Source organism: Kickxella alabastrina, assembly GCF_025024165.1.
Source record: "Kickxella alabastrina strain RSA 675 chromosome Unknown BX661scaffold_4, whole genome shotgun sequence".
NCBI lineage: Eukaryota > Fungi > Kickxellomycota > Kickxellomycetes > Kickxellales > Kickxellaceae > Kickxella > Kickxella alabastrina.
This window is the reverse complement of record NW_026251475.1, coordinates 186177-212093: the sequence shown is the minus strand read 5'-3', so window position 1 is coordinate 212093 and position 25917 is coordinate 186177. Positions and strand designations below refer to the sequence as shown.

The following is a 25917-nucleotide window of genomic DNA, read 5'->3' as shown; positions in this document are numbered from 1 at the left end:
TTTATTTTTCCACTTAATGAAAATTGAATATTATTGTGAGGCAAATTAAGACAAAACAAAACTTATTTACTGCTTGGATCTACAATAAACGGGCGCAGAATCGGGGATAATGATAGATTGATGTAATCCGGCTGGGACAAATAAACCTCCAACGGAGCTTCCTTGTTAGCCAGCCCATCACCCGGCGACTGCGGAGTCGGCCAAATACGCAGACACCCTTCAAACGGCAAATATGGCGGCCTCACATACACGGGACTCCCAAACCCAAAGTCGGTCTGATATATGGGAAAATTGCGACTCGAAGAAACAGTGCATTTTGCTTCAACCGGGCAAACATAAGAAAGCATAGCTTTTTTGCCATCCATTGCCCCGCTCCGTTCGTTTTCAAGTTCAGTTCTTCGCTGTTTGAGCAAAAAGTCCATGGAGCTGCTGATGTACACTGCGGAGCCCTTGGTGATGGTCTGGTGCACGAGTTGCGCGGTGCTTTGGAGGTCCAGAGTGGTGACAAGCTCGTCTATGGTTTTGGTCGCAGCTAGGTTGACCACAGGGCTGGCACACACGTCGTTGGAGATCCCGAGAGATGCCCGTGGGTTGACCGCACAAGTGAAGAGCGAGGTTAATGTGCCGATTGACGGCTTGGCGGCGAGCCGGAGAATGCTGGTTTCTCTCCAAAACATGGCACAAAGCATGGAAGTAAACGAAACGCCATGCTGCTTTGCCAAGACACGGATCTCCCTCTGCTGCTCTATGGAAATATGGAGAATGCTTTCCTTTATAATGTCGTTACCAGGTATAAATTCCCGGAGGCACTTTGCTGCGTCAACCAACGTGTACTCATTGTGATTGAATGTCGTGTTTGGTTCGTGCAAATGGTTGATGCTCGGGAACCCAAAGGACGGCGGGCACGGCAATGTGTACTCATCGATGTTTCTGTTCTCACCGCTGATCATTTGCTTGCACAGGTTGGCCCAGTTATACATGAATAGCCAAAATGTGGAACCGTCCATGAGCGAGTGGTGGTATGTGATGCCGATCACCACGGCCTCGTTGGATTCAAGGTATGTAGCCTTGACCAGAACCATCGGAATGACCTGGTTATCTTTTGATATGAGACCCGATGGCCCCTTGGGCACCAAAAGTTCTATGTCGCTGGCATGCACACGTTCCATGATCTCCTCATAATTCATCGGGAGCACTTGAGTTTCAAATGGCGGGTCATTGAACTTGTCGTTGCGGAATACCACGTCGATTTCGTCGCTATTAATGTTGAACCAGCCGGAAATGGGCTGGTAGTGCTTGCGAACTAGCGCGGTTAAGCTTGACTGCAAAGTCTCTGGGGTCAAAAAGTCTTTACAAAGCTCGGAGTTCTTGTATACTAGCATGTATGAGCAGTACACTTGATACATATACGAGATGTTGTTTGTAATTGAGTACCGGAACTCGTGCTTGTCTTGGACAGTTTCCTGGTCGGTCATTCTGAAAATCTACTTGTTTGTGTGTAAAACGTAAAGCAAAAAATCGAGTTATTTGGAATTAAAAGTTGCAACAAAAATGTCTAATTTTTCCATCCCCGGCTGTCGGCTAAGCTTAATATATCCACATTTTTGGTGTGTTAAAATAATGTACAAATATTGTAATTTTGAACAACATAATATATATTCATATATATATACACGCATGCATGCGTACACGCGTGCGTGCATATGTATGTGTCTTGCGGCCAATCCGACGCAGATAAAATATATATACAATAAAAGAACAATTGGTGTTCAAGCATACATAATACAATACAGACAGGAGCAATTGATGCGTGTATGCTCCATGGCATGTGATAAATTAAATATATTTACTCTTACTGCGTTATCCAAAATATTAAAAAAAAATGCAAAATAACCTTTATTAATATTTCAATTTTCAAATTTGAGCAGCTCTGTGATCATAAATATAAATGCCACCATCTTCATCATCCGAAGAAACCTCAAACATTTCATGAGAAAATACGCCGTGCATCTCCGACACGCCAACAGCACTGGATATATGCTGCGATTCCACATATGCTCCGCCAGAATTAATTGAGACGCGGTCACAGAAGAAGCCAACGTGTGCGGTAGATGATGACCTCGGAAAGACTGCAGAAAGACTGCTCCCAGCACCAGCACCACCAGCATGGGAGCGCTCGCCAATGCGCTGGCGCTTATTGTTGGATAACATATCCTCTTCTTCTGGGACACGGCGCACTTCTCTGGCATGATACCCGAGCAATGGCGAGCTATTCGACTCTGGAAACCGCCTCTGCACTCTCCGACGCAAAGTGTTACTTCTCCCAACACCCCAAATATTACCCCCACTGCTATCCATGGCAGCAGGCTTGGTGGTTGAGGTGGCTTGCCGAGGCTTTGCAGCCGAATGCGCAGTCGACACCACCTCGCTTTTAAGCTGGCGAATAAGATGTGCGGGCATTTTGAGATGCGCCAATTTCTGATTCTGCTGCCGTGAGTCTCCAAGTACAGCTCGGTTGCTCGATGTTAGCTTGCTTCTGGGATTTGAATCGCAATATGCCTTGCTACTGCTACCACCGCCACTGCTGCTGCTTATGAGCTCGTCCAGGTGTCTGGCCAGTTTGCGTCCAGAATTACCACTTGTGGCGATCTGGTGTCGCTGATGCACAATGACCTCGGATCTGTCGCCCGAGCTCCTACTGATCTTCCGCGGCGTACCCTTGCGTCTCCTGCCGCCCTCGCCCAGAATATCATCACTGCCCGTACACCCACCCTCCAAATCCCCCAACTCCGCCACATCACTGCCGCTATCTATCGTCTGCGGCACCCATCCACACTGGACACGCAGCTCCTCGACAAGTTCACCCAGGCTAGTCGCAAAGCGACCCGCCAGTGGGCCACTGACAAAGGCTGAGGCCAGATCACTCGGACACTCCGCACCATCACCCAACAAGGCAACAGCGGCAGCAATAGACCCTGGCGATACACCAGATATGCCATCCAGGTCGCCCATCGACACCCAGATGCACATCAAGTCGACGAGATCGCGTAATGAATTTGAAAGCTGCTCTATCTGCTCCGCACAACCGTTATTGGAGACTGTGTGCATGCGGTCGATGACAAATAGATGCAGCAGTATCTGGAGTTGACACTCGCTCAGCTGCCACATGCGCTGGGCGCCGGTATCTTCGCCCACCATTGTGCTGACCCGATGCAGCCTCGACGCGAGGTAGAAATCGGAAAATGCAGTGCTTTCTTTGTTCAGGTCTTGGCCGCTATTATCAAAGGCATCCTCGACGGCCGAGCTGGGCAAAAGCACAGATTGTCGCAAGATATTGAGCATCGAAGGCAATTCGCCACTGCTGCCATCGTGAGCTATTTCTGCCGGGAAGCTGTCGAGGAGGGCACCCAGGGAGTCCAATGCGTGGTCAAATTTGGAGATTGGCTGCCGAATGACCTTCAGATACACGCCAACGTACCATGCCTCCAAGGTGGATACCGGAACAGAATCACACAGCGCCGTTTGTTCGCCAGCATCGTGCATATCGTTGCAATTGCTGGTATCCATACTGCACTCGGGAAGCGCTGCGCAGGAGGCAGATAATGTTGAGCTAGCAAGACCCGGGAAACCTGCCTCATGCTGTGGATACTCAAAGCTAACATTAATAACACAAGATTCACGAGGCTCGATATCCAGCCCGCCGGGTACCTTCCAAGCCCAGTCCTCGATCCAAGCCAAGGAAAATAAATCCTCTTCGCTGTCTCCGCCATTGCTAGCATTGCCCTGTGCTGATTCCCCGTGTGCGCTCATCCGCGACACTTCCGCGTACGCGCATGCATCCATCTCGTATATAGCCACTGTCCTGCCGCCCACCGGCACTATCGCAACATACGCCGCCCCCGAGAAACCACCCTCTCCAGCCTGTGCTACAACAAAAGACTGGGCAAACACACCATCGCTCGCCCAATGCTCGCCTCCGCTGCTACCACCTGTACTCTCAAACATCGCTGGTGCGCCGCCCACGGTCATGCGAACAACCACCGGCCACATACACAATGGGACGCAAAGCAGGGGCAACAAAACCCTGTGTTTCTCCCCAGACCAATGCAAATCGTCCTCCTGCTGTTGCTGTTGCTGTTCCAGTGTCCGCTTGTATTCTGCGGCCAGCGCGACCATCTCTGGCAAATCATATTTCTGCATTATCCGGCCATCCACAAGCCACCTACAGTTCTGCCTCTGCCGCCGCTGCCACCCCTGCACCCTTTTCAGCACTACATCTTCGCCGCCAAACCCTGCAAACACACCCCGTTGCTGCTGCTGCTGCTGAGGGCAGTGAATCCTCCATATATGCATACCCCCAAGTAACTCACTCTCCGCCGTAGCATTGGTAATAGCAAAATGCTCAGCAACAGCGGAAATTTCCACGGCGAATTTGCGGTTCCAGCTCGGATACGTGCGCACGCGGTGCAGGGGAGCAAACCGACTGGAGAACAGCACCCCGGGTGTGCTCAGCTCATCCACTGACATAACGCATCCGCCGAGGGACTCCAAACAACAAGCGAACACAGAGTCAATCAGGATCTCGACCGGATCCATCCCTGGGATTGTCCGCCCCTGTGGCCTGATCCAATTAATGCCAACGCGTTTACGCGCGTAACTTTCCCAAATGCCATTACCCACGAGACTATCGCGCATCCGCGTTAGTTTCTCCATTAGAGACGCATCTGCATTAGTGGTATCCGCTGCCGCCACAACAGCGGAGACAGTAGCAGGATGGAGCGTGCCAATGAATAAGTCCAGAGTTTCCAGTGACCACGGGCTGTCGCTAATAATATACAGGTGGCTGCGCACCGATAGGGGGTCGTTTGCCCGTGTGGGATCCATCCCCTGCATCGCACTTCTCCTCGGCGACCGCATCATCGCGGGATCCCCCCACTCGACATCTGCCTCCAAGCACATCAACCGCTCATGCAGTGAATCCAACGGCGCCCTCGCCCGCACCCCCACGGATCTCCTCACAGTCAATGTATTACGCAAGTGGTCTTTGAATTGACCCAGAGCTTCGATTGTTAGTTGCTTACGTTCGCCGGTTTTGCGTCGGGTCTGCGCGGTTGTGCGGCTGCGCGTGGTGGTGGTGTCAAGTAGCTCGTAATTCCACGTTAGAGTGTCATGCTTGCTTGCGAGGTACACGAGGATGCGCGTTACTGTGTTGGTGATCGCTAGGGGGTTGTGCGTGTTGCTGAATGCGTTGGTGTCGATAAGAAAGTATATGTGTGGTGACATGGCTGTTGAATGTGTTAGAAATGGTATTTTTTCGGCATGCTTTTTCTGGATTGAATCAACAAGTGTAAGTGAGGAAAATAAATAAATTGAAAGAAAAAAGGGAGGGTGAAAAAGAGCGTTGTTTTCTGCTTTTCTTTTCTTTTTTGCGGGGAAACAAAACGCATTATTTGCATAGAAATTCCCCCCATTCGAAAAACGCGTCTTTTTCGCGCAGCAAGAAAAATCAGTTAATTATTTAATTATATTTAAATGACCTCCCCCATCTCCAAAAAAGTTTACATATCACTGGGCTCGCTCTGCATTGAAGAGGCGGAAACAAGATTCAAACCAGGGCTATTCAGCATCTCCAGGACATCTGAGGTCGGCGCCGCCACCGGTGACGTGTGGAACAGAGTGGCCGCAAGATCCGGATGAATCCCCGACACATCGACCACCGAACTAACAGCATCAGTAGAAGCAGAATCAGCAGCATCAACATCAGGAAGCCCAACAATATCCGATCCAAGCGCCTCCTTGAACAGTATTCCATAGTCATCCTCAGCCGACCCCATGCCAGACGTAGAAACAGAAGAAGAAATATCAGCAATTCCCAAACCGCCTACTGCGTCAACACTGCTGCTGCTACTACCACCACCACCACCCTCTATGTTCTCGGCATTGGGATCGACAAACTCTAAAAACGACGACCCATCAGCGCCACTACCAATATCCATAGAATCCTGCGACTCCGCAGTCAGCAATGGAATGTGACTCACGTGTCCTGCGTTCCTGTAATAGTTATACATGCTTTGCTGTTGCTCCGGCGTAAGCGACTTGAGTGCATCCACGAGCCACTGTGTGCCGTACGCCTGGCCGCTACCACTACCACTACCATTGCCCATAAAGGAGCTCTCATACGCGTCGCCGCCGCCGGTGCCTCCACTTCCGACATGCATGTTTGTTGCAGCAGCCGCAGCAGCAGCAGCCGGTTGGTTTGCCATGTACTCGAACAGCGAGGCAAGCCCGGCGCCATCAAACATATTGGCTGCCAGGTTGGCGCCCGACCCTACCAGAGGCACTGCTGCCTCCCCTGCCGCAGCCACTCCGGAGTTGGACAGCATCGTGAGATTATTGAAATCATCGGCAGAAAGCAAGTGCGCCAGTTGGTCGGTACTCTCGGACCCATGGACGGGGAAACCAATTGCCTGCGAGTGTGCAGCCGCGCTGTCATCGACTGCCATAGAGCCTGCCACATCGGTGTGTGTAGGGATACCACTGACCGGTGGCATGAAATCTGCAAGCTTGGTGACATTGCTGCTGCTCAGCGGCAAATAATCCATGGAAATGTCACCTTGTCCCTGTTGTTGATTATGCTGTTGCTGCTGTCCTTGCTGGGAGGGAGTGAACATGCGCATGAGGTTCTCAATGCTCAGTCCGGCATACTCTGACTCTTGTCCCATTCTCTCCAGTGACTTTGAATTCGAAGTCAGTCGGCCAACCATACTGCCATTCGACGACATCATCTGGCTACCACTACCATTACTGACAGCAGCAGCAGGTACCTTGCGCTTAATCTCCGCTGATTTCCCACCTGCAGCAGCTGTTGCTGCTCCCGGCGCTTTATTGGTAGCAGTACTTGTTTTGCGCGGAGTGCGCTGGCCTGTGGATTCCGCTGGTGACGACGATGTTGATCCAGCTGGGATTTCAAAAAACCTTTCGCTCATACTATTCGTCCTCTGTCTTTTCTCTGGCGGCGGCTGATGCTGTGCTGTGTTATTTGAGAAGGCATCGGGAAAATCCATCTCTTCGAATATCGCATGTGTCCTGGGCGTAGCCATGCTGTTTCTGGGTTTGGCCAACGACAAATGGCCCAAGCTGCCCAAGTGCTGATACAAATTTCTCTGTTGCTGCTGCTGCTGCTGCTGCTGTTGCTGCTGCTGCTGTTGCTGTTTATGTTGCTGCTGTTGCTGTTTATGTTGCTGCTGCTGTTTTTGTTGATGCGATTGTTGCTGTTGCTGCTGCTGCTGCTGCTGCTGGGGTTTCGGCTGCTTATACGTTGTGCGTGTGTTAGCTCTAGCACCCACCGAACCGCCACTACCAATACCAACGCTACTACTGCTGTTGCTGTTGTTGCTGTTGCTGCCAATGCCGGTATTATCATTGGATTTGGAAAACTCTGTCGAGTCATGAGAAATAAGCCTTCGCAACGGAATCTGAATCTCTGAGTGTCTAGAATCCGCAGAAAACACAGACGCGAGGAACTGCAGTATCTTGTCAATAGTGTCCTGCTGCCTCTTGTATCTCTCATCACTCTCGCCGACGTGCATCCACATGGACTGGTTCTCCTCCTGCAGTCGTTTAATATCCGAGCTGATCGTCAGTTGGTGGTCCCGTATGACTTGGATCTCCTTGAGGATCCGCGCTAAATTGACAGGCGGCGTCCTAGATGCCCTGGTTTTTGTTGCCGCTGCTGCTGCTGCTGCTGCTTCTGCTGTTGTTGTTGTTCCGCTTGTATTGGCAGTACCGGACTTTAGTAGGTTACCCGCAGATCCCTTCACTGCCGATGCTGCCCCTGTAGCCGCAGCGGTTATTGCTGTCACATGCGCCGCAGTCTCTTCATCCGTATCCTCATCTCCAGTCCCCACCCCCTGCTCCAAACTAACCACTCCACCTCCACCAACATCCCTATTCCCTTTCTTCCTCCTAATAAAGTGCAAAAGGTCCGGCTGACCTCTCTGAAAATTATCATTATTAAACTCCCAGCTCTCCGCATCCGGGCCATCCGAAATCAGCCCGCCCTGTTGTAAATGCGGCACCTTATGAAAACCATACATATTAAGTTGGCGAACGAAACTAGAAAAGTTGCTGTGCTTAAAAAAGCGTGGGAGTACTTCTTTGGCAAATTCTTCGTGTCGGATTACGACGAAGGAGTTGCCGTCGTCGGACCACTTTATTAGGTTGTCGCTGTCTGTGTCGTCTACCATGCTGTAGAGTTTGTTGAGGAAGGGTGTGACTGTTATGTTGCGGTGCAGGTTGTTGGCCCGGCGAGCAACTGTTCCGCTCATAGTAATTTTTTTATTAAAAAAAGATAAGGAGAAAATGAGGGGAAGTGTGTGAATTATAATGCAAAGAATAAAGACTAATTTAAAACTGGGGGAATGTGAATTGAAATTTAAAAAAGAGAGAAAAAGAAAAAATAAACGCAACCAAAAAGCCAAGATGTTTCAGTGTATGCGTGTGTACAGTGTTTTTGTGTTTTAAGGATCTCCCCCTCCCTTTATTTTTTTCAAAGTTTTTTTCAAAGGGGGGAAAGAGGAGGTGATCAAATCAATAAAAAATGATTAAAACCCTTTTTATTTATTAGTATTTGGATTTTGGATTTGCCATCAGCAACGTAATAATAATTAATAAAAAATGATATATACTCATAGACTAGACACCCCAGCGGCGCCCTTTCCGCGGTCACGATCATGCGCACGCAAATGCTGAATCATATTATCCTTCCTTGCAAATGTCTTGTTACACTCCGGGCACTCGTACTTTTTCTGTCCCGTATGCACCAAATGATGTCTCTTGACATGCTCCAGTCTCCCAAAGCGCGACTCACATATTGAGCACATAAATGGCTTTGCGGGATCCCCACCCATTGCGGCAGCAGTATTAGCAGTGGAAGAAACAACGATGATGTTTGTCATATCTTCCGCTTTCTGCTGCTGTTTTTGCTGCTGGTGAGAAGAAGAAGGCGGTGGGGGAGAAGAGTCCTTGGATAGAAGGGTGAACCCAGGAGAAGAGGGTGTGGACGAGGAGGAGGAGGAAAAGCTACTTGCAAAAAAGAAAGATGGCTCTTTTGTGGTCGGAGTCTCATCATGTACAGAACCGACGGCCGCAATTGGAGGAGATTGTGTCGACGCAAGCGCCAGCAGCTCCAACGGAGGCAAACCGTCATTTTTCCGGCGCTTTCTCAGCAAGTCATCCTGCTGCTGCTGCTGCTGCTCTTTCCGCTGCTCTTGCTGCTGTCTCCGCTGCAATTCCAAACACGGCTCCCAATCAGAATTAAGCAACTCCCTTATACTCCCAAACCCCGGCGAATCACGCAAAGGCGGCGTCGTCGACCCCAAGGACACAACCGCCGACGACTCTCTTTCCTCCACCCCATCCACCCAGGCCTCCCCCTGCAATAACGCATCATCTTGGTGTTTCCTCATATGCGTAATGTAATTATCCCTCCGACTGAATCGCTTCCCACAAGTCTCCGATAAACATTGGAAGGGTCGTATCTGTGTGTGCGTTAGCATGTGGCGTTTTAGGTGCTCCGGTCGCTTGAATATGGCTAGACAGGTTTGGATACCGCATGTGTACTGTCTTGTTGGTGATGTGTACCGGTCGAGGGATCTGGCCTTGCGGCCTGGCCGTTGCTTTTCTGATGTGGATTGATCCTGGCGCTGGCGCTGGTGCTGGTGCTGGTGCTGGTGCTGGGGGAGGATGGTTGGCAGGGTGAGTGTGCTGGGCGTGTGCATGTGCATGTGCATGTGCATGTGGGCGGTTGACGCCAGGAGCTCCTTTACTGACGGAAGCATTGTGTGGTATGTAGCTTAGCTTAAAGATAAAAAGTGGTACGAAAATTGAAAAGTCTACTTTGAAAAGTTGAGGAAAGGGGTGAGTGGAGTACACTGGCATTGTTTTATACACCCAGCCCCCAAAGAAAAAATAATTTTGTTTTCTGCCAAACGCATTTTTCTATTGTATTTGCAAGTGGTCCAATTAGAGAAAAGGTGTGTGATATCGGCGCACCGATCACGCAATCGCTGACGATTTCTACAGGCTATCGAGCTGACAAAATGCAAAAAAAGATGTTCCGGTTTAAATCCGCATTGTCAAAGCAAAAAAAGAGCTAAAAAATAGGGGTGAGGACATGGTAAAATTAAGGGGGGATAAAAGGATCGACCTCACGTGGGAACAACAAAAACAAAGGGGGAAAAGCAGGGGCACCTGTGCTTAGAGCTAGTGGATCTGCTTCGCAATATACTGCGACAAGAGCGGACACCCCGTGGCGGGGCCCCTGACCATTGCCAACACCGACGTTGCCCGCACGGGCAGCTCAGGCAGCTCGCGCGTGGCGAAAAAGCCCTGCAAAAAGCCCGCCGGCGCCTTCCCCACGCGCTCCCGGTGCAGCTGCCACTGCTCCAGCGCCGCAGCAACATCGAGCTGGCCGAACTCCAGCGCAACGCGAAGCGCCTGGCACAGCAGCCCAGGCGTCGGCTGCACGTTGTTGCGGCCCATCGTGGCGAACATCAGCGCCAACGCGCTGTCGCTGAACGCATGCCGGGCGTGCGCACCGCCCCCCGGCGAGCCCGACAGGTGGCACAGGTAGTGCTTGTAGATGCGCACGCCCTGCAGAAGCGGCGGCCGCGGGACTGGCCCGGCGGCAGCGGCGGCGGCGGGCGGCGCGCGGAACACGTCGTCCCAGATGCGCTGGCCCAGGGCGCGGTCGCCGGCGGCCGCGGCCAGCTTCGACATGATGCCGATGGTGTTGGCGTCGGGCGCCAGCCTCGACACAAGCGCGTCGGTGCTGGCGTCGCCGTGCAGGCGCGCGGCCAGGAAGTCCCAGGACTCGCGCACAGCCGCAGCACCCAGCCCGCCTGCACCCGCGCTGGCGCCATAGAGCGGCGCGTCCGTCCAGCCGCTCGCCTGCGTGTACATGAACGACGGCCAGAACAGCCGCGCATGGCCGGCGGCCTTCAGGCGCGCGTACGCCTGGAAGGTCAGCCCCATCTGCGTGCGCAGAACCTGGTTGACCAGCGCAATGTCGTAGCCCTCGACGCAGCCGCGCTCCAGCAGCGCGACAAAGCTGCCGGCCGTGCGACACCCGCCCAGCCGCCGCACAAGCCGCAGCTCCTCGGGCTCGTCCGCCGCCACGGCCATCCCGGGCACCACCGGCAGCAGCGCATGGATGATGTCGCGGTGCAGCAGCCAGCCGCGCCGCTCGCGCGCCAGGAAGCCGCATGCGGCTGCGACCTCGGCCTCGACGGCCCCAGACCCCAGCTTGGGGAAGTTGAAGCCCTTGAAGCGCCCGCCCGCGTCGTTGCCGGCCATCAGGCAGTTGACAAACACCGCCGCGCGCGTCGCCCGCCGCAACCCACTCATAAACCGCGCCAAGAACGCACCGCCGCGCCCCCCTGCTGGTGGTGGCGGTGGCGGTGTTGGTGGGTGTGTGCCTGGGGGTTGCTGTAGTGGTGCTGGTGCCGGTGCTGGTGCCGGTGCTGGTGCCGGTGGGCGTGTGCCTGGGATCTGCTGTAGTGGTGCTGACCCTGCTGCTGGTGGGCGTGTGCCTGGGAGTTGCTGTAGTGGCGCTGATGCTGCTGCTGCTGCCGGCCGCCGCTCGCACGCCATGAATGCGCGCAAGTCGCCGTTGAACACGCCAAAGCGGTCGGCCAGCACGGCGCCGGGCACGGCCTGCATGGCTGCCAGCAGCCCCGGCACGGTGCGCAGCGCGTGGCGCAGCGCCAGGTGCATCTCGTGCGGCGACCGCGTTGTGCGCCGCACGTAGAACAGAACAAAGTCGCTCGGCACAAAGCCGCCTGCCGCGCCCTCCACTGCGAACTCGAACACACGCCGCGCCTTGTCGGCCATCCCGAACTCCACCAGACAGCTGATAAGCTCGCGGTACGTGCGGAACCCGGCCGGGATCTCGCGTGAGGCCATTGTCTGGAACAGCCGCGTGCACGTGGCCGCTGCGCTGACGGCGGCAGCGGATGGCAGCGGCGGGTGGTGGTGCTGGTGGTGCTGGTGGTGCTGGTGCTGCGTTGGTCCTGCGCCGATGCGGTCCAGGTCGGCGTCGACGGCATCGATGTAGCCCAAATCCGCGCCATCGCTGCTGCCCAGATCCGCGCCATCGCTGCTGCCCAGATCCGCATCACCAGTGCTGCCTGGCGCCGGCCCAACACCACCGGAGCCCGCCCCACTGCGCTCGCGCCGCATCCGCGCAAAGCAGCAGGCAAACGCGCGGAACGTGTTGTAATACAGCGCCTCGGTGGCGGCAGCCTCCGGGTCCTCCATGGCGCGGCCCAGCACGCGCAGCGCCTCGGGCATATTCCCAGCCTTCCCAAAGTACAGCACAAGCATGGCGTAGTGGCTGGGCGACAGCCGGATCTGCCTTTGGTTAAGGTCCTCCAGCAGCCCCCTGATGACCGCCGCCTTGACGCCGCTACCATGCTCGCGCACGTAAAATGACATGACGATTGCTGATAGCTTGCGGAACAGCTCCGCCTCCGGCGCTGCCACTGCCGCCGCCCCCGTGCCTCCCGCCAGCGCGCACGCTGCGCGGTAGAGGTGTGGTATGAGCGCGTGGCGCCGCGCCTTCCATGCGCCTAGCACCAGCAGCCGCAAGTCAAACAGCCCGAGCGGAACACCCTCCGCCGCCGCCATCCGCTGCCAGGCCTCGACCACCCTCTGCGCGTCCTCGCTCGTGCGCACAACATTGGCGCTGATCGCCCGCCGCATGCACTGGCCCATCGACAGCTGCAGCACCGCCAGCCGATTCCGCTCGGCCTTATGCAGCCTGCTGACGAGCACAAGGTAGTTGAGCAGCTTCGTGTACTGAAACACCAGCCGCAACCCCTCTACCTCCGCCTCCACCCCTGCCTCTGCCTCTGCCTCTGCCTCTGCCTCTGCCTCTGCCTCTGCCTCTGCCTCTGCCTCTGCCTCTGCCTCCCTCCCCTTGTGCTTTGCTGCTGTACCCTGCCTGTGCTGGAAGCCTGGGGCGACTGCCCGTAGAATTTGGCGCAGTGATTTTTCGGGAATCTCCCGGTGCAATGCCAAGAGTATGGCGGCTTTGCCCCCGCCTGTGCTTGCCTCCAATCGGGTGAGCTCTGTGTACGCTGCCCATGCTGTGTGCATTTGCTTTGTGTGCGCCGCTTCTAGTAGAAGCTCGATGGGCTTTTGGAGCCGGGGATCAAAGAAAATACCCGGTGTGCTTCTTTGAGGGCTGGGCTGTCGGCTTGCCTTTGCTGAATTATCTGTGTGTTGTCTGATGCATATGCTCTTACTGCATTGTTCCTGCTGCCACTTACGCATAAAGTGTTGCCGTGGTATGCCGCGACACAACTTGCCAAAGCATTTCTGCGCCAGTGGCATCAACCTTTATTTGAATTTCTGTTTTTCTTTTTTTATTTTTTATAAAAATAAAAATAAAAATAGACGACAATGCGTGAATAAAAAATTTTGAATTTGAATTTGAATTTTTGTTGAAGCAAAAATAAAAAATAATGAAAACTGAATATGAAAAATCATAATCTTTTTTATACTGATCTACATCATTTAAGACTTGATCCTTTCCCCCCATTCTTATTATGGACCTAAAAAGTTTTTCTTCATTCTACGCTTATCCCTAGCACGCTTGGAAGATCAATTGGATTGTTGGCATCGAACGGCTCCGGAACTAAAACTAAGACACTCCTGGCTGATCTCAACCCTGTATACGTAAACAGGTTCTTTTCCAATCCACCACTCCCAACCTTAGCCTCGGCCTCAGTCTCAGTCTCAGTCTCAGTCTCGTTTTCATTCTTGACCCTTGGCTCTTGCAACAACACCTTGATATTCTGTCCATCACTCTTGTCAATAAAGTAACCCACACGAAATGCACCTACATGACAGCAAGGAAATAAAAACAATACACGACTCAATATGTATAATCAAAATAAATAATAGTTGCAACCATACTAATATATAATAAAAATAATAACTTACGGTTTGTGAATACGCTGACCATTCGTTTGTCTTGTCGGCTTTCGGAAAATTTGTCTTGAAGCGCCGGCTGAATTGCCTGGAGCATTTCCTGAAACAATATGTCTGTGAACCACTCCCTATTGCTCTCCTTGACATAAATATGAACCACCAAGCTGGTGCTCTTGGAAACCCTCAACAATCTTTCTTGCCTAACAAAAATCATTTTTTTAATCCCAATAAATGAAAACACAGCAAAAAAATATATATCCAATCTTCAAAATAAATTTCGGTATTTAGCTGACAATTATGTACTACATAACCAATGCAAAATTGTTTATGGCTTCCGTTTTAAAAATAAAAAATTCTAGCATCTCAATATTTGTATTTTGTCGAGTAATCCTTGGGCGACAGCACTAGGCCCTTTCCCTTCCTCGCTCCTCGAAACACGACCTCGATCAAATCAATAAGCTCCTGCCCATCCTCAATCGGCCAATTAACCTTATTATTATTTCCTGTCCCCAAATCAATCATCATATGCTTGTTCCTAAAGAAGAACATCACTGTGCAAGGATCAAACAGCTCGTACATCGTGTTAAAGTCTGGAACCTCCGTTATGTCCACCAAATATATGACTGCAAAATTCTTGACCTTCTCGGCTATCTCGTACAGCGTCTCATCCATCGTCATGCATTGCGAATCCCAGTCGTGCCCGAACCTTATCACTACTACGCGGTCTTCTTCTGAGAGAATCGCCTGGTCCACTTGCCATCCGTTCGTCAGATGTGGTAGGAAATATGACATGGTTTAATTGTGGTAGGAAATAATAAATATACAAATAATGAACAAAAATATATGTGTGGTTTACAATGTAGGTATTGCTAGCCTTTTTATTTTTGGTAATAATTTTTACTTTTAAAAAAATGTCTCAAATTGTTAATGTATTTTTGTTCAAAAAGTCTAAAGTTATGCCCCGGATCATCTGACCAATATACACAATACAACCAAGATTCTCAGTAACCGTCGCCCTCTTCGCGCCGCTGAGCGGCCTGCTGAGTGCGCTGCTCCTGGGCAAGCTTGGGGCAGTCGAGCACCCGATGGCCAAGGCCTCCGCAGTACGGGCAGCCGACCGACGTGTCGAGCGTGCCATCAGCCCGGCGGTACTTATCAGTCGGGTCAGGGATGGCAAGCAAAGCAGGCGGCACGCGCTGCCGGGCCTCCAGCAGAATATGCTTGAGATCAAGCAACAGGTGCTCCGAGTTCGTCGTCAAGTTAACAAAGGTCGTGGCAACGCCAGTCTTGCCTGCGCGGCCCGTGCGGCCAATCCGATGCGTGTAGTTTTCGATTTCGCGCGGCAGATCGAAATTAATGACATGTTTGATTTCGGGGAAATCCAAGCCCTTGGACGCGACATCCGTGGCAACGAGGACGTCTTTTTTGTGGTCGCGGAAGGCGCGCATCGCGTACTCGCGCTCCTCCTGGTCTTTGCTGCCGTGGATAGCCACTGCCTCGACGTGCTTGAGCAGTAGGTACTCGAGGATGTCGTCGACATCGGCCTTGTTCTCAGCAAAAACAACCACCGGCGGCGGCGTCTTCTGCAGGCACTCGAGGAGGTATGCAATGCGCAGCTCGGACCGCACAATCTCGACCTCCTGTATAATGTCCATATTTGCCGCTCCTGCGCGGCTAACATTGACAACCACAGGCTTGATGAGCGAGGCGCGCGCAAAGTCTTGGATCTTCTTGGGCATTGTCGCCGAGAAAAGCACGGTCTGCCGTTGCTGCGAGAAATGCGACATGATCGTGCGCACGTCCTCTTCGAACCCGACGTCGATCATGCGGTCGGCCTCGTCCATGCACAGGTACGTGCACAGGTCGAGGTTGACCGTGCGTCGCGCCAGCATGTCCTTGAGCCGACCTGGTGTGGCCACCAGCATGTGGATGCCGCGAGACAGCGTATGCGCCTGGTCCTGCATCGATATGCCGCCGATAGCCAGCACCGACCGCAGCTCCACGCCCCTAAACTCCGCCGACTCCGCCAGCGCCGCGGACATCGCCACCAGGCCCTCGTACGTCTGGCGTGCGAGCTCGCGCGACGGGCACACGATCAGACCAACGGGGCCTTCGCCCTGCATCAATGGCAGCCGGCGCTCGGCCTCCAGCGCGCGCATGACCAGCGGCAGCGAAAACGCCAGCGTCTTTCCCGTTCCTGTGCTTGCAATCCCGATCATGTCGCGGCCGGCCAGCGCCACAGGCAGCCCCTGCATCTGGATCGGCGATGGCGTGGAGATCCCGCGCGCGCCCAGATACGCAAGCAACGGCTCGGGCAGCCGCATCGAGCGGAAGGTGAGCACAGGCGGCGGCACGTCCTCGCCGTCAATGGCGATGCCCCACATATGGCGCCGCGCAGTGATCTCCTCTGGTGGCATCGCGCGGTGCCGCGGCAGTGGCCGCCACGATGTGCGCATCGGCTGCGTGTAGACAACGCCCTGTGCGAGCTCTGCCGCTGACGCAAGCTGGCGCCGCCGGGAGATTGCCGCGAGCAGCGCGGTTTCCTCGTCGCGCAAACGTTCTTCGGCGGAACGCTCTGCCAGTTGGTGGTTCTTGCGCAGGCTGGCAATCTGGTCGACCAGAGACAGGTTCTTTGATCTGTCGGGGAACACGCTGTGCGTGCTTTTTGTGCTTTCCGCCTCGTTGTCATTGGCCGGCTCTGCGGATTCCTCCATGTCTGAATCAGAGTCGGCGGCACTGCTGTGGCCATCGCGCTGTCCTTGGGTCGCCCCGCTGGCGCCATGCACTGTCTGCTGGATTCGCTCAAGTCTTTCCATGCGCCGCTGCCTGGCGGACACATACACCGGGGCCGATGCCAGGGACTGATTATGCTGGTGCTGGTGCTGCTGCTGCTGCTGCTGCTGCTGTTGTGTCTGACCACTGCTGCTGTGGTTGTTTTCAACAGCGCCCAAGACAACTGCCGCGTCCTCAGCCAGAACAGCCATTGCGTGTGCCTGGCGCGCAGCCTCGTCCTCCATCTCGAGCTGTCTGCGCCGCTGTCTGTACTTCTCAAGCGTTTTTTCAACGCTAGCAGTGTCCGCGCCCGCGCCGCTTGTACTTGGATTGCCTGCAAGATCCATGTTTTTTCTGCAAGGCTGCCTTGCGATATTGGTGTATACGCGAGTGCTGACAATAAATAAAACGAGAGTCGATGAGAGAAAAAATAAAAGAGAAATTAGAGAAACTTGGTTATAATATAGTAGCTTGCTTTGTTTCGGGCGATGCTGCGCGAGTGGCTCGCCACTGGTACCCGAGCACGCTTGTGGGAAAGGCCAAATCACCAGATGAGTTGCCGCTCGGGCAGCTCAGATGCAGAATAAAAGAACCGAGGGAAAGGGCAAACAAACGCTGTGCTTACTCTTATACTTAGTACAGCGTGGCCTAATTTATTAAATATATTTTTTTGCACCTGGTGCACCGGTTTCCTTATGCAATACATATTATACCATATCACAGCGCAAAGTAAAAAGTACGAAACCTGCATTTTTAATATACTTGATACTTGTATTTATGTCTAAGGAATATAGTTCAACAGATGATAAGTTAGTTTATAAAATCTAGTTTGATTGGGAAGATGGCCGAGTTGGTCTAAGGCGCCACGTTCAGGTCGTGGTCTACTCGTAGGCGTGGGTTCGAATCCCACTCTTCTCACTTTTTATACATGTATTTTCTGTGCTAAATGCGTTTTCGCATTATCTCAAATATTTTTGTCATACCTTTAATATATTGTTTAAAACAAAATTAAACCTGGAAAATGACTGCTACTCCGCTCGCTACGCTTCTAATGCTGAACCTGTTTTGTCTAAAAAAGATGATTACTCGAACTTGATATCTGATATGTGAGGATACTTTTCTTCATACTCTTTGACAAACGTGTCATGATCAAATTCTTCTCCGTATAAAGTAAGTTGCTTCAGTGACTGAAATGCTAACAATAAATATTTAATGCAGACATTCCCAATATCTTTGGAGACCGCAGTGACTGTACCAAAAATGCATAATTCGCTGACATCTCCCAGAATCGGTCTCACTCGATTGAGCTCCACTTCGGAAAACCTATCGTAGGTTATGTCGTCAATGGATAAATCGCTCAATTTTGGAATCCTTGCAATTAAATCGACTAGCGTGTCAAATTGTATAGACTGAGAAATGTTTAGGCTGTGGAGGTTGGTCCATGATATCAACTGCGTGCTCCATTTTGGCTTGCCCATGTTCAAGCTAAGTTCTGCGTGTTTTATTTTGGTTTTGTCTCCGAAGAACCTGTTTAAAGTTTTAGAAAATGCATCCATGTTATCGTTGGGCCTCAGCTTTGTAAAAGCGTGGCATGAGTCGATTAATCCCGCTTTTGAGCTAGCAAACAAATTCAGTGTTTTGTATGATCCGCCAACGTTGACATTACGTATGTGTATGTAGTCAATAAAGGCATTTAACAGCTTGCTGTTATCATCGATATTGCAGAGGTATATCTTTTTTAGCTTTGGCATGTGCAATGTGTACGGATATTTATGAGTTAATGTAATGTCGTCTTGCTTTTTTAAAGTGTCAACATAGTATTTGTTGGAGTTGTCGACTGTAAGGTTTTTCAGATTCCTGAACATAATGCTAACTGAATCATTGTTGTCTGCAAAGCTATTCCAAGAGAAGTTATCTATATTTCCTTGTATGTCAATTTGCTCTATATTTGTCGCATTTATTTTAGGCAGCAGCGAGCTGTTGGCTTTGCCAATATTGATACCCAGGTGCCTAAGTGCTGGTGAAAATCTCTCGATAGTTAACACGACAGGAATATTGCTCCGGTATGATATCAGTTGGTGAGCGTAGCTGTTGGTAATAATGCTGCCAAAGCAATTCAAATTAAAGTCGCCTCCGCTGGATGAGTACATGTTTAAATTATTGACATTGGGCATACTTTTTACAAAGTTGTTGGCGAACAAGTATATGGCTTGGACATCTGTGTCTGTATTTTGTGCAAGTTCGGATCCAATCATTCGTATGTTTAAATTCCTCACATTAAGCCACTGTTTAGGGCCACATGACACTATATGTCGAAGGCTGTTAATAGTGGCATTATCGACTCTTAGTCTTTTCAGCCTTGGGCATGATACCTGCAGTTTGTCGTATTGTTTTTTCTGGTCAACTGCAATATGTTGATAATCCAAACCATTATGTGTGCCAATCCTTTGATAACCAATATGAGCGCGCTCCAGCTGTTTAAAGTACATTGATTCCGATTCTAGAGATCCTTGTTGTAGCATGTCCCAAGTAAAAGTTGATTCAAGATTGGCGAGTGACAAATATCTGAGTGATTCGGCAAATACTCTGGGAAGATTTTGCAGAGTATTAGAACCAGCGTTGAGTGTCAAATGTGTTAATTCGCGTGAAAACTGGGTTGACGTAAATGTAGTTGGGTGATTGAAATGAATGCGAACCAGCTGTTCGGTATACAGATTGGCCAATCTGTTGTAAAAATGAACCTCGATATTATTAGATGAATATGAGCCCAGTCGCATTTGACTTATTCTGGGCATGTAGTGTTTAATACGCGCTGCTAAATTGTTGCTGCGCTGGATTAGACTATTAGATTCTTGCGCCGAATTATCTTCAGAAAATTCAAGCAAATCTAATTGAAGTTTGGTGACACTTGGCCATTGAAACTTGTCAAAGTTTAAAGCATGCTCCATAATGTCAAATGTCAGGGCTGTGATATTCAAGACTTCAAGGGCCGGAAAACGCAGTCGAGTAAAATCCTGCGTATAATTCTCAAATGTATCCGCCTCAAAGCACAAATGCAAACTGTGCAAATTCGGAAATACAATATTGTCGACCTTATTGGGATTAACTAGCTTGCTCCATGAAAATGAGGGAGTGACATTTCTCAGTGTTAATTTCTGCAAACTCTGAGGGCAGATCTGCGGGATGCACCGTGTAGATTGTAAATTAGCATCAATATCGAGTGTCGTCAATTGACCGAAGCTGGCCGAATCTGTTAGCAAAAGTGGAAAATAACTTGAAAGATTTTTAAGGCTGTGTGGGTAAAATCCAGGCAGGATGCCGATGATAGCAGATCCCAGGCCATCTTGGCCAGAATTGGACAAATCTAATGTGTTAACATTTGGCATGTTGTTTGTAATCAGTTTAATGAACTGCTGGGCATCTTGTAAATAATTAAGCTGAGACTCGCCTTCATGGGGGTCATTCTTTAAAATGCCGCTAATTATAATTTTACTCACACCACTCCAGTCACACCTTTCAAACGAAAAAATAGAGTCTACTTTGTCAACCAGCGAGCGATAGTATTGAATATAATTCACGTCTATAATCAATGTTTTAACCATGTGTGTGTTTCCTGTGGCCTTTATTAGTCTGATATTGGTGTTGATAATACCACCGGCAATTGCTGAGTGTTCTGAACGCCCGATTAAACCAGTGCCGCATTGATCGTATCCGTCCATCATTGCGTCGCAATAAACCAAACGGGTTCCAACTTTCCTCCACTCTTGACATACGCCTATCAGCGGCAATCTGTCTGCCCATGCATCAAGGCTGCGCTCGTTCGCGCTGTTGGACACACGCATAATTTTGCTGATGATAACGTACGGAATTTGGCTGAAGCAATGCATAAGAATAGAAAAAGAATAGAATAAAATAAAGATAAGATAGTTGAGAAATGTAGAAAATAATAATTTAAAAAAGCAAAGCAGAATTGGAAGAAGTTTCTGTGTAAAAACTTATAATACTTGTCAAAATAAATTAAACCCACGAAATAACGAGCAAAAAACAAGCTTGGCACTCCCGTTTTGCTTTTGCTTTGCTTTGCTTTGTGCATTTAAATGATATAAAAGTGTAATTCATTTTTTAAAATGTCAATACAAAGAACCTTTGGTTTTGCAGGCCAGACTCCAAACTTTATTTCTACAGTATAGCAGCCGTTTTTACACCCGTGTTGGACCCTTGTGCGCTTGTGCGCTTGTGCACTTGTGTCTAGTACTTAATTGGGTTGCAGTTGAAATAAAAAAAATCAGTCCAGCATACAAATACCACATCGCTAAACGCTAAATATCTACGCATATGAGATGTTGCCTATCATCTAAAAAATATTTACTTGCAGTGACAGCGTTCGTAATTGAACACAAAATTGTGCGGTTGCAGTTGCAGTTGCTTATAATATTATATCTTAACCTGTACGTGTCTTTGTGTACATTGTAAGAGCCACTTTGGTTCTCAAGACTTGTGGATTAAATTGCTAATCTGATCATTTCAATCAAACCACAGGCATAAGCACCCTTTTTTGTGCAGGTGTTGCCCAATTTTCATGTGCGCATACAAAATGCAGAGCTGCCCCCTTTAAGCATACGATTTACTTTGTATTTAGTTGTTCATTTTTGCTTTCTCTGACTTTTTTTAAGAAAAAAAGTTTATAGTTCAAATTCGACGTCCGCATTTGCCCTTTAGCCTCTGGCAGTCGACTTGAATCACTCTTTCTTACTCTCGCGCTCGCAGACAGCAGACGGAAGTTGAATTGAGACGAAACTCGTTTGTGTGCGGTGCATAGCATTACACGCGTTATTGTATTAATATACCCAAACAAACAGCTCGCAGGGGGCTCTCACACAGCAGCAAATTGCTCACTGCGACCTACCCCAGACATTCACCGTTCGTTTTTCTTTACGCATTATTATAATTCTGGTTTGCGACCCATCCCTTAGCCTTGAAAATTCAATTCTCGTGGACCCGCTCTGTATTTGTTAGTTTATTTTACCCACCACCACCATCCAGCCTAGCTGTCACACTTCCAAGTGGTTCAGTTAAGGGCAGTTTAATACTTTACCTTCACCTCAGCCGCTTTTGTTGTACATATCAAACATGACTGAAGGAAACTCAAGGTCAGCGCAAGGCGCAGCGCCTGGCGACGAAGGTAAGACAGCGCTGCCAACACTGCTCAGAGCCGGTGGTTCTAGCAACACACATTCACCGTCAATGCATCGAACGCCGTATTAAACCATTGTGCATTTCAATTGCTTTTATCCGTGGCATCAACGTCGGCAATTATTATTTGGGATAGTCGGGCAAAAGTTCCACTGCGACAACTGTCAGGCGAACGTCACAGACAGCGTGCGCATCAGCTGTAACGAGTGCCCCGAGTTTGATCTGTGCACGACGTGTTTCTCCAGAGGCATTGAGTTGGGATCACACAGGAACAACCACGCATACCGAGTGGTCACTCGCCACCGATTCCCCATATTCACACATGACTGGTCAGCCGACGAGGAGCTGCTTCTCATCGATGGGTTGCGGCAGTTTGGAATGGGTAACTGGAAGGATGCTGCGGAGCACGTAGGCACACGGACCAAGGAGGAGTGCGAGCAGCATTACATGGATGTATACGTCGCGTCCGACTCGTGGCCGCTTCCGAACATGAATTGCCAGTTTGAAAACAAATTTGCGCGCACATCAGAAGAGAGGAAGGGAAAGAACTCGACGCCGAGCAAATACAAGGTGCTTTCATCACAGCCGAGCAACCACGAAATTGTCGGCTACATGCCCGGCCGTCTGGAGTTTGAGACAGAGTACGAGAACGAAGCCGAGCAGGTCATAAAGGACATGATGATCAACGACGACGACTCGCCCGAGGAGGTCGAGCTGAAGCAGATTGTGCTGCGGATATACAACAACAAGCTCGACCGGCGGCTGTACAGGAAGGGGTTTATGTTTGACCGTGGTCTTCTGGAGTACCGCAAGAACCAAGCAATAGAGAAGAAGCGGTCAAAGGAGGAGCGTGACCTGCTCAACAAGATCAAGGTGTTCGCGCGGATGCAGACCAAGGAGGATTTCGAGGCATTTTCAGAAGGCCTGCTAAACGAGCTCGCATTGCGACATCGGATCTCGCAGCTTCAAGAGTGGCGGCGCAACGGAATCACCACCCTGGATGATGGCGCGCAATACGAGGCCGAAAAGTCCCAACGGCTGTCGCGCCGGGCCACTACCCTGCGCGATAGCGCTCATCTACTAGAGCGCTTGCAAAAGGTTGCGTCGATGCGCACCGTCCGCGACGCCGGGCCCGCAGATGTGCACTCTTTGGGATCACATAAGCACCCCATCCGCAAGTCAATCAACCCGCTGGATATCGAGGGCGCCGACGGTATTGAGCTATTATCGGAAAGCGAGAAAGAGGTGTGCGCGCGTCTACGCATTTTCCCGCGGCCGTACCTTGTTGTCAAAGAGACATTGCTGACCGAGTACGCGCGCACTGGCCAGCTCAAGCGGCGACAAGCGCGAGACTTGGTAAAGATTGACGTGAACAAGACAAGCAGACTGTACGATTTTTTTGTCGAAAGCGGTTGGATCAAGGTGCCAGGGCGCACCGATGCTTATTCGGAGACGATAAACAGATCATCTGGAAACACAGCATTCAATGAGTTTGGCAACAACGTCGGCGGGGGCTCGTCTTTAGGGGTATCATCCATGTACCATCGGGCACCGTCGGCTTTGCTGGACAATCCTATCAAGATGGAGTATTAGTAAACTGCCGGTCCCAAGCAGAATGTGGTTTGTCTTTTAATATTTTAATACTCCTGTCAGCTGGATAACAAACGATATTTGCAAAGCATCGACATATTCATTTAGAGGTTTCTCTCTAACTCAATTAAGGCACATACGTAAAATGGCAGATGCAGCAGGAAACAAGCTCCCGCTACACTCTAATCTTTTTAGAACTACCCTTATAATAAAAGGAAAAAATTAGAAGCTCTGGAACATCTTGGAGCCCTTGAGCTGCTTCTTCTGGTGCTTGAGGACGTTGAAGCGAACAGTCTTGGACAGGGGGCGGCACTGGCCAACAGTGACGGAGTCACCGGCCTTGACGCCAATGAAGGCGGGCGAAAGGTGAGCGGCAATGTTCTTGTGACGCTTCTCATAACGCTGGTACTTGGTGATGAAGTGGAGGTACTCACGGCGGACGATAATGGTGCGCTTCATCTTGACCGAGCGAACGACACCGGTGAGGATGCGACCGCGGATGCTGACGTTGCCGGTGAAGGGGCACTTCTTGTCAATGTAGGTACCCTGGATGGCCTCGGTGGGGGTCTTGAAACCAAGACCGACATCCTTGTACCAACGGGCGTTCTTCTTGCTGACGCTCTTGGCGTTGAGGAAGACGGACTCCTGCTTCTGGAATGAACGCTCAATCTAAATAGATGACAAAAACATGGAAGCGCAAGATTAGCGATATTGCTGTTGGCGCAGTGATAGCAACAAAAAACAAAATATAACAGCAAGACCGGTACGCTATGTTGTGCACCGGATGTGGAGACAACGCAGCGTCTTGAGGTGCATTTTAACTTATAAAATGCACAAAAGCACAACACACAATACAGCAATCAATCGTCGCTGCTGCAACGACCTCCCAAAGTCTCAACACGACGGCCACGACACTGCGGTGGCCAAGCAGTCCTCGGGTATGCAAGTAAACTACACACCACAAAGCCGCGAGCTTCTCGAATTAGCTTATAAACCGTATGTTGTTGCTGCTGCTCTCTCCATTTAAAAACTGCTCTCGCCCAATTAGCAAAATTTTGCCTTGCAGTTGGTCTGCTAGCAGCAGCACAAAATAATGTCAGAATCGCCCTTCCTCATAATATAAAGACTGGGGCCCGTCTGGCTCAACTGCCCAGGCTTTCTCAGTACACCACTGTTGTCAGCCGGTATTTACGGGCTGCTGTGGTTCCGCAAGTGCTTCCGTACGTTGTTCGTTGTCCATGGCTCGCGTGTTTCTCTGTGTCTGTGTGTGTGCATTTTGTAGGCGTGCAAGCAATATTTTTGGCAAAGTAAAAATTTTCTTTCATGAAATCAGGGCTCACCCTCAACTCTCTTCAAATTCCCTCCTCTCAAGCAGACCGCCCGTCTGCTTCTCAAACCCACTCGGGCTGAGCTCACAATAGCATACCGCGCGTACCGCGCCGCCAAGAGTAACCGAGGAGGATAAATAGAAGAAGCAGTGGGCTCCCTGACAAACACAAATGAGTATAAAAACACGCTACAATCAGCTATAGCAAATTCCCGCTCGCAAAACTGCGCGAGATTTAGAAAAAATACGCACCTGCTCGGACATTGTGAAATTGAATTGTTTCTGGCCTTAAGAATTGAAATGGGTCAAATATCGAGTCCAAACAAGGAGAAAAGAAGGAGCCCACGCCTAACCTCGCAGCGGGTAGTGTTTTCACTAGATCGCTTTTTTCTTTCTCCCTCTCTGCTCAAAGCCCAAGCTAACTGGCACCCCCCGCCCCCAACTAACTTTGACAAGCAAAAAAAAATAGATTTTGCTGGTCGACTAAGCAAGCAAAACGAGCAAGCAAAAAAATAAAAAAAAATCTAGCGTAAAATTTTCGCTGCGAGTTGCTATTGGGCAAATTGGCAAAAGTTGGGCCCAAGCGACAATCGCACACACTTGTTGTGCTTGTTTCTTCCTTGGGCGTGCCCTAGCTTGTTTATCTTTGCGAGCCAAAAAAGACGCTGGCTGTGGGCTGCCTGCGCAAACTTTGGCGCTTTGATTGGACGCCATGCCATTTTTGCCCACCCATGCCGGGGGTGCAAAGTGTGTAATCCGATTTAATATTATCCTAATTAAATTAATACACGTGATTGTACATCTGTAGGGTTTGTTACTCGCATTTCAAGTTGTGCCTATGCGGAGAAGGGGGAGATATTCCCCGCATGCCGCCACGCCCTTTTAACAAAGACACCAAACAAGCAGTTGCTTTCTTGGCGTGCATAGCCAGAGGCGTCATCTGCCGCTTGCCCACGCAAACACCTTGCTTTGCGTTGTCTTTCAATCCACAGCCCTTTAATATCTTTTATACATAACGAACCAGAATTTCTCTAATTCAC

At 50.4% G+C, this 25917-nt stretch overlaps 12 protein-coding genes and 1 non-coding gene across 13 annotated transcripts; 2 read left to right on the top strand and 11 right to left on the bottom strand.

Annotated features, from left to right (window-relative positions):
* Positions 1-39: 39 nt before the first annotated feature.
* BX661DRAFT_178075 (transferase) lies at positions 40-1618 on the bottom strand. Its single transcript, XM_051534813.1, has one exon. It carries the CDS (start codon positions 1473-1475, stop codon positions 63-65), a length of 1413 nt encoding a protein of 470 aa, XP_051393676.1. The 5' UTR covers positions 1476-1618; the 3' UTR covers positions 40-62.
* A 184-nt stretch (positions 1619-1802) lies between these two features.
* BX661DRAFT_178074 (uncharacterized protein) lies at positions 1803-5385 on the bottom strand. The gene has a single exon (XM_051534812.1). The coding sequence runs from the start codon at positions 5281-5283 to the stop codon at positions 1915-1917; it is 3369 nt and encodes a 1122-aa protein (XP_051393675.1). The 5' UTR covers positions 5284-5385; the 3' UTR covers positions 1803-1914.
* Positions 5386-5506: 121 nt separating this feature from the next.
* On the bottom strand, positions 5507-7250 carry BX661DRAFT_178073 (uncharacterized protein). Its single transcript, XM_051534811.1, has one exon. The coding sequence runs from the start codon at positions 7098-7100 to the stop codon at positions 5559-5561; it is 1542 nt and encodes a 513-aa protein (XP_051393674.1). The 5' UTR covers positions 7101-7250; the 3' UTR covers positions 5507-5558.
* Positions 7251-7724: 474 nt separating this feature from the next.
* On the bottom strand, positions 7725-8562 carry BX661DRAFT_178072 (uncharacterized protein; the record flags this gene model as incomplete). Its single annotated transcript, XM_051534810.1, has 1 exon — positions 7725-8562. A coding segment is annotated over exon 1 (603 nt), but the record flags the coding sequence as incomplete, so codon positions are not given.
* A 35-nt stretch (positions 8563-8597) lies between these two features.
* On the bottom strand, positions 8598-9829 carry BX661DRAFT_178070 (uncharacterized protein). Its single transcript, XM_051534809.1, has one exon. The coding sequence runs from the start codon at positions 9795-9797 to the stop codon at positions 8688-8690; it is 1110 nt and encodes a 369-aa protein (XP_051393672.1). The 5' UTR covers positions 9798-9829; the 3' UTR covers positions 8598-8687.
* BX661DRAFT_178069 (uncharacterized protein) lies at positions 9804-12060 on the bottom strand. The gene has a single exon (XM_051534808.1). The coding sequence runs from the start codon at positions 11962-11964 to the stop codon at positions 10264-10266; it is 1701 nt and encodes a 566-aa protein (XP_051393671.1). The 5' UTR covers positions 11965-12060; the 3' UTR covers positions 9804-10263.
* Positions 12061-13524: 1464 nt separating this feature from the next.
* BX661DRAFT_178067 (uncharacterized protein) lies at positions 13525-14237 on the bottom strand. The gene is made up of 2 exons (XM_051534807.1): positions 14008-14237; positions 13525-13903 (listed from the first exon to the last, which is right to left on the bottom strand). The coding sequence occupies exons 1-2, from the start codon at positions 14207-14209 to the stop codon at positions 13632-13634; spliced, it is 474 nt and encodes a 157-aa protein (XP_051393670.1). The 5' UTR covers positions 14210-14237; the 3' UTR covers positions 13525-13631.
* A 14-nt stretch (positions 14238-14251) lies between these two features.
* Positions 14252-14875, bottom strand: BX661DRAFT_178065 (putative thioredoxin-like protein 4A). The gene has a single exon (XM_051534806.1). The coding sequence runs from the start codon at positions 14785-14787 to the stop codon at positions 14359-14361; it is 429 nt and encodes a 142-aa protein (XP_051393669.1). The 5' UTR covers positions 14788-14875; the 3' UTR covers positions 14252-14358.
* Positions 14876-14992: 117 nt separating this feature from the next.
* Positions 14993-17371, bottom strand: BX661DRAFT_178063 (P-loop containing nucleoside triphosphate hydrolase protein). The gene has a single exon (XM_051534805.1). The coding sequence runs from the start codon at positions 17112-17114 to the stop codon at positions 14997-14999; it is 2118 nt and encodes a 705-aa protein (XP_051393668.1). The 5' UTR covers positions 17115-17371; the 3' UTR covers positions 14993-14996.
* Positions 17372-17602: 231 nt separating this feature from the next.
* BX661DRAFT_t32 lies at positions 17603-17685 on the top strand. The gene has a single exon. It is a non-coding gene; the product is annotated as a tRNA-Leu (tRNA).
* Positions 17686-17737: 52 nt separating this feature from the next.
* BX661DRAFT_178062 (uncharacterized protein) lies at positions 17738-20690 on the bottom strand. Its single transcript, XM_051534804.1, has one exon. The coding sequence runs from the start codon at positions 20652-20654 to the stop codon at positions 17850-17852; it is 2805 nt and encodes a 934-aa protein (XP_051393667.1). The 5' UTR covers positions 20655-20690; the 3' UTR covers positions 17738-17849.
* Positions 20691-21413: 723 nt separating this feature from the next.
* Positions 21414-23661, top strand: BX661DRAFT_178061 (uncharacterized protein). The gene is made up of 2 exons (XM_051534803.1): positions 21414-21949; positions 22097-23661. Exons 1-2 carry the CDS (start codon positions 21898-21900, stop codon positions 23551-23553), a joined length of 1509 nt encoding a protein of 502 aa, XP_051393666.1. The 5' UTR covers positions 21414-21897; the 3' UTR covers positions 23554-23661.
* BX661DRAFT_178059 (ribosomal protein S17-domain-containing protein) lies at positions 23662-25200 on the bottom strand. Its single transcript, XM_051534802.1, has 2 exons — positions 25130-25200; positions 23662-24219 (listed from the first exon to the last, which is right to left on the bottom strand). Exons 1-2 carry the CDS (start codon positions 25139-25141, stop codon positions 23773-23775), a joined length of 459 nt encoding a protein of 152 aa, XP_051393665.1. The 5' UTR covers positions 25142-25200; the 3' UTR covers positions 23662-23772.
* Between the last annotated feature and the right edge of the window lie 717 nt (positions 25201-25917).

What these genes read in the sequence shown, in the direction of transcription:
- BX661DRAFT_178075 (XM_051534813.1), bottom strand. Translation starts at nt 1,475, where the DNA reads ATGACCGACCAGGAAACTGTCCAAGACAAGCACGAGTTCCGGTACTCA.
- BX661DRAFT_178074 (XM_051534812.1), bottom strand. Translation starts at nt 5,283, where the DNA reads ATGTCACCACACATATACTTTCTTATCGACACCAACGCATTCAGCAAC.
- BX661DRAFT_178073 (XM_051534811.1), bottom strand. Translation starts at nt 7,100, where the DNA reads ATGGCTACGCCCAGGACACATGCGATATTCGAAGAGATGGATTTTCCC.
- BX661DRAFT_178070 (XM_051534809.1), bottom strand. Translation starts at nt 9,797, where the DNA reads ATGCACATGCACATGCACATGCACACGCCCAGCACACTCACCCTGCCA.
- BX661DRAFT_178069 (XM_051534808.1), bottom strand. Translation starts at nt 11,964, where the DNA reads ATGGCCTCACGCGAGATCCCGGCCGGGTTCCGCACGTACCGCGAGCTT.
- BX661DRAFT_178067 (XM_051534807.1), bottom strand. Translation starts at nt 14,209, where the DNA reads ATGATTTTTGTTAGGCAAGAAAGATTGTTGAGGGTTTCCAAGAGCACC. An exon ending in GGTCAGCGTATTCACAAACC is followed by an intron (nt 13,904 to 14,007) that starts GTAAGTTATTAT and finishes GCTGTCATGTAG; the next exon opens with GTGCATTTCGTGTGGGTTAC.
- BX661DRAFT_178065 (XM_051534806.1), bottom strand. Translation starts at nt 14,787, where the DNA reads ATGTCATATTTCCTACCACATCTGACGAACGGATGGCAAGTGGACCAG.
- BX661DRAFT_178063 (XM_051534805.1), bottom strand. Translation starts at nt 17,114, where the DNA reads ATGGATCTTGCAGGCAATCCAAGTACAAGCGGCGCGGGCGCGGACACT.
- BX661DRAFT_178062 (XM_051534804.1), bottom strand. Translation starts at nt 20,654, where the DNA reads ATGCATTGCTTCAGCCAAATTCCGTACGTTATCATCAGCAAAATTATG.
- BX661DRAFT_178061 (XM_051534803.1), top strand. Translation starts at nt 21,898, where the DNA reads ATGACTGAAGGAAACTCAAGGTCAGCGCAAGGCGCAGCGCCTGGCGAC. An exon ending in CGCAGCGCCTGGCGACGAAG is followed by an intron (nt 21,950 to 22,096) that starts GTAAGACAGCGC and finishes TATTTGGGATAG; the next exon opens with TCGGGCAAAAGTTCCACTGC.